The sequence below is a fragment of the Entelurus aequoreus genome, linkage group LG10, assembly GCF_033978785.1.
Source record: "Entelurus aequoreus isolate RoL-2023_Sb linkage group LG10, RoL_Eaeq_v1.1, whole genome shotgun sequence".
NCBI classification, from domain to species: domain Eukaryota; kingdom Metazoa; phylum Chordata; class Actinopteri; order Syngnathiformes; family Syngnathidae; genus Entelurus; species Entelurus aequoreus.
The window spans coordinates 21,567,990-21,573,779 of NC_084740.1; the positions used below are offsets into that span (position 1 = coordinate 21,567,990).

General features: G+C 40.7%; 1 protein-coding gene across 1 annotated transcript; it reads left to right on the top strand.

The window, feature by feature from the left end:
* Window positions 1-2,538: 2,538 nt before the first annotated feature.
* Window positions 2,539-5,261, top strand: LOC133658362 (piggyBac transposable element-derived protein 4-like). The gene has a single exon (XM_062060287.1). The coding sequence runs from the start codon at window positions 3,279-3,281 to the stop codon at window positions 4,968-4,970; it is 1,692 nt and encodes a 563-aa protein (XP_061916271.1). The 5' UTR covers window positions 2,539-3,278; the 3' UTR covers window positions 4,971-5,261.
* The last annotated feature ends 529 nt before the right edge of the window (window positions 5,262-5,790 follow it).

Genomic DNA, 5,790 nt, shown 5'->3' on the forward strand with positions numbered 1-5,790 from the left:
ATTTTGTTTATGGTCGTTTACTGGGTCGACATGTATGTATGTATGTATGTATTTTGTTTATGGTCATTTACAGGGTCGACATGAATGTATTATGGTCACATACAGGGTTGGTATATATGTATGTATTTTCTTTATGGTCTATTAGTGTTGACATGTATGTATTTTGTTTATGGTCTATTACAGGGTCGACAATTATGTATGACATGTATGTATTTTGTTTATGGTCATTTACAGTATTTTGTTTATGGTCGTTTACTGGGTTGACATGTATGTATGTATGTATGTATTTTGTTTATGGTCATTTACAGGGTCGACATGAATGTATTATGGTCATGTACAGGGTTGGTATATATGTATGTATTTTCTTTATGGTCTATTAGTGTTGACATGTATGTATTTTGTTTATGGTCTATTACAGGGTCGACAATTATGTATGACATGTATGTATTTTGTTTATGGTCATTTACAGTATTTTGTTTATGGTCGTTTACTGGGTTGACATGTATGTATTTTGTTTATGGTCATTTTACAGGGTCGACATGTATGTATTTTGTTTAAGGTCATTTACAGGGTCGACATCAATGTTCCCTCTAAGGTGCACGCCTGTGCAATTGTGCACTGTTCAAGCGTCCTCTGCGCACGGCAAATCTATGTCACGCACAAAATCAAATAAAAAAATAAGCGCATAACAATTTTCGACACACGACAGAGAAAACAGTTTTCGTCATCATTGTTCAAATATTGTAACGTCTGTCGAGAGTCTTTGAGGACATGAATTCCATCCATCGATTTACTGAGCAAATCTCTTTATTGTCGGCCATAAACACATCACCAAAACATTAGTAAAAAAAATTATATCTAGCAAAACTGGTCATTTTCTGCAGTACAAACCAGACCAAAAGCAACTTTGTTATATCAACAGCAGCCGCTCGCTCTTTCTCACTTGCGGCAACACATGCACATAAGTCACTTAGCCAGTGATGCGTTTACAGCCACACAAAAAGTCGGACAACTCCAACACCACACAAAGTGTCATTCCAGGTCGTTACACTATGATTTACCAATCAAATGTGTGCTTATTCTAGTGTCATTTATTAGGAATCTTAAATTATAAATATTAATCATGAAATGCTGTTAGTATATTAAATACTAATAAAAATATACTTTCGTAGCCACAGCTGCCCTGGGGTAGACTGACGGAAGCGTGGCTGCCAATTTGCACCTACGGCCCCTCCGACCACCAACTATCATTCATCATTCATTCACCGGTGTGAGCGGCACCGGGGGCAAGGGTGAAGTGTCCTACCCAAGGACACAACTGCAGCGATTTTGGATGGTAAGAGGCGGTGTTTATGTTTATGTTTATTATTGCATTAAAAAAAAAAGTAGTCCTTAAATAAAATAGTGAACATACTAGACAACTTGTCTTTTAGTAGTAAGTAAACAAACAAAGACTCCTAATTAGTCTGCTGACATTATAGACAATATATATAAACTTCAATTTGTGGTATAAAAAAAGGATTAATTATCAGATGTAAAAAAAAAAAATTAAAAAAAGTCACCTTCACAAGCAATTGCAGATAGCATAAAAAAACAGACGTTTCATGCTTTGAGGACATTTTATTGTCATTATCTTTTGTTTTATTTTTGTATTCTTTTATTAATCAGTCCATATCAATTCACAATAATACCATAATAATACAATTCCAAAACCAATTAAGAGGACACACAAACATGACAAAAAACAATCCAAAAGTAGTCAAACAAAAATGAATAATATCAACAACAGTATCAATATTAATAATTCCAACATAACAGTGATTAAAAATCCCTCATTGCCATCACAGCCATTTATAACAAATATAATAAAAACATCAAAAAAATTAATAGTGTGACAATAATTTACACTTGCATCACATCTCATACACTTGAAAACACTGTGTACAATATTTTACACAAAGTCATATTTTAGGTTCATTTAATAGTTACATTTAAATAATGGATTGTTGTGCTCGTAGCGTGAAAGCTAGACAACTTGACGTATAGTTGACACACAAAAACGTGTGCGTCGTTTCCTCCTATTGTCCTTGGGGTCAATGTGACCCCAAGGCATTTTGAGAGTCTCTAAAAAGATGGTTGTCATTAGTTTTTCTTCCTAATATTTCATGACTTTTCCTAATCCATCAGGGAGACACAGAAAAATATAAAATCAACTGCATGATTGTTTCTCATTTCTCTGTACACATTTTGACCACGCCATCGTTCCTCAGGGGTCATATAGACCCCAGGATTGGAAAGCACTATAAGTCTTTGTGTGTTAGAGTGAGACACATGATCCAATTGACTTTTTTGTGCTCCCAAGTGATCTGAACACAGAGAATTCAATTGTGAGTTGATCTGACCATCATACACTGAATTATTGTTGGTTTAATATCGTTTGGCAGCCATTTTGACAGTTTTCCATAGATATTTCGCCACATTGCACCCCCCCCCCCACCAAATACCCCCCAGTGGGAAATTACTTATGTGTGCTCCTAAGTCCCCTGAACACAAAGAAACAAATAGTGAGTCAATCCAACCATCATAGACCGAGTTATTGCAGTTTGAATACTGTTAGGCTTGGTCTTGAATGTGACCAAAAGTGATTTTCGTAATTTCTGAACGTACAAATACATATAAACTCAGTTTTCCATATAAGTGTCACACAAGAAATGAAATGGAACAATCACTGTGAGTTTATCTGACTATTACATGCTGAACTAGTGTGGTTTGAGTAGCGTTTGGTGGCCATTTTAGCGTTTTTCTACCTCGAACATCCCAGTAGGAAACCATTTATTTGTGCTCCTAAGTCCCCTGAACACAGAAAAAAGCAGTGAGTAGATCTTTATTAGTAATTGATGCAGAAACCACTGAGATAAATGGTCTTGAAAATAAATTTATAATTTATACTCTGTCGGAATGGCGGGATGTCGGAACAGTTCAAACATTCCGTTCCCGCGCCGTGTGAGAACAGGAGGAGGGGAGGGGGGAGGAGCAAACATATAAAAGCACTCGCATAGCAGCCTTCTAAACCATTTCTCTGCTGCTGTCTCTGCTGCTGTTTGTGATATACTCTCTCTCTCTCTCTCTTGTTTCGAGTTTGCCTTCTAAACCATTTCTCTGCTGCTGTTTGTGATATACTCTCTCTCTCTCTCTTGTTTCGAGTTTGCCTTCTAAACCATTTCTCTGCTGCTGTTTGTGATATACTCTCTCTCTCTCTCTCTCTTGTTTTGAGTTTGATGATGCCAAACCACAAGACGTTCTCTGTCCAGGAGGTTTTGGATCAGGTTTTTAGTGAAGAGGTAGACATAGAGGAAAATGTGTCTGAAATCGAAGACAATGTTGTGGAAGACCCTGATTATGGGGCATCGTCCTCTGATGAGGATGAGACCCTTGATGCTGAAGTTCCTGTCAACACTGGAACACCAGCAGACATTTTCCTGTCCAAAAATGGAAAGTTGTCGTGGTCCCCTGCCCCACGTCAACGGCAGGGTAGACTTAGCGCTGGTAATGTCATCAAAATGGTTCCAGGCCCAACCCGATATGCGATTAGCCGTGTCCAAGACATAAAATCTGCATTTGAGCTCCTCATGACACCATCAATTGAGAACCATGTACTCTTGATGACCAATTTAGAGGGGAGTCGTGTGTTTGGGGACAGTTGGAAGCCGATCGATGCAATTGACTTGCAGGCATACATCGGGTTGCTCATTTTGGGGGGCGTGTACAAGTCCAAAGGCGAGGCAGCAGAAAGCCTGTGGAATAAAGAGACTGGAAGGGCCATCTTCCCAGCCACCATGTCTCTGAAGAAATTCCATATTATGTCTCGTGTCCTACGGTTCGATGACAGAGAGAAAAGACAGGGCCGGAGAGAACATGACAAGCTGGCAGCTATCCGGGATGTATGGGACAAGTGGGTTCAGCAACTGCCATTGCTTTACAACCCAGGCCCCCATGTGACTGTGGATGAATGTCTGGTGGCGTTTCGTGGCCGCTGTCCATTTAGACAGTACATCCCGAGTAAACCAGCCAAATACGGCATTAAAATATGGGCAGCATGTGATGCCCAGTCGAGCTATGCCTGGAATATGCAGGTCTACACCGGCAAAGCCCCTGGGGAAGCACCTGAAAAAAATCAGGGCATGAGGGTTGTCCTGGACATGGCTGAGGGACTGGAGGGGCACAATATAACGTGCGACAACTTCTTCACCTCCTATGCCCTTGGTGAAGAACTCGCAAAGCGGAAAGTCACCATGCTGGGGACAGTCCGCAAGAACAAGCCAGAGCTTCCCTCTGAGCTTGTTGCAATCAAGAACAGACAGGCTACATCCTCAGTGTTTGCCTTCACTGAGAACGCCACAGCTGTTTCGTATTGCCCCAAGAAAGGGAAGAACGTTGTGCTCATGAGTACGATGCACAAGGATGCCCAGCTCAGCACCAGGGAGGACAAGAAGCCACAAATGGTGTTGGACTACAATGCCACAAAGGGTGGTGTTGACAACCTGGATAAAGTCACAGGCACGTACAGCTGCCGACGCATGACTGCACGATGGCCCCTTGTTGTATTCTTCAACATCATCGATGTGAGTGCCTACAACGCTTTTGTGCTTTGGAGGGAGATCAGTGAAGGCTGGAACAGCGAAAAGCTGTACCGGAGGAGGCTGTTCCTGGAACAGCTGGGGTACGCGCTGGTGCAACCCCAAATTGCACGAAGAGTTGTCCTACCAAGAGCCTCAGCGGCTGCTGTGGTGATAGTGGAGGATGTTCAGAGGGAGGCACACACCTCCAATCCTCCAGTGGCCAGAGGGCAAAAACGAGGCAGGTGCCAGATCTGTTCCACTAGGAACGATAACAAGACAACTAATACATGTGGGGGATGTGGCAAATACATCTGCAAGGAGCACATCCGTTGTGGATCATGTGCCCAGTAGTGCTTTACCCTTTCTTGGAGAGTGGGGGATGAATATTGCCATTTTTCATTTGTTTTACATTTCTTGAGAGAGGTAGACTCTAGGCTACTTTTTGCAGTCTGTGAAAAAATAGGAGTGGCAGACTTTTACAGTATTTTAGTTTTTTTGAAATAAGACAATATTTTTGGTAAATAGCCTACTGTCTTGTTATTTTTTTCTTCAAATATGGACACTCCAAATGGCCGGCCAATGGTCAGATATTTGTTGTTGTTGAAAAAAAACAAAACAAAAAAAAAAAAAATACAAAATATAAAGAGTAATAAAAAAACTTCCCCCATTGAGGATTGCCACCTTATCCTGGTCAGAGGGTTTGTGCTTGACCCTTTCTTGGAGAGTGAGACGAATATTGTTATTTTCAAATGGACACTCCAAATGGCCAACGGTCAGATATTTGTTGTTGTTGAAAAAAAAAAAAAAGAAAAAAAAAAAGAAAAAAAAAAAAAGTTATAAAAAACTTCCCCCTGGAGGATTGCCACCTTATCGTGGTCAGGGGGTTTGCGTGCTTCCATGACCCTAAGAGCTATAGCTGGTCTTAGGGTAGAAGCCTGACTAAGTGCAATCTAAATGGCAAAAAACAACAACAACAACAACACCATACAATTAATACAATTCGGTCACATTCAATGATGGCCGCCTAACAGTATTCAAACTGCGATAACTCGGTCTAAGATGGTTGGATTGACTCACAATTTGTTTCTTTGTGTTCAGGGGACCTAGGAGCACAAATAAGTGGTTTACCACTGGGAGGTTATCTGGGGGGGGGGGCGTAGTGTGCCAAAAA

Excerpts from the sequence above, each read along its gene's own strand:
- LOC133658362 (XM_062060287.1), top strand. The coding sequence starts at position 3,279 with ATGATGCCAAACCACAAGACGTTCTCTGTCCAGGAGGTTTTGGATCAG.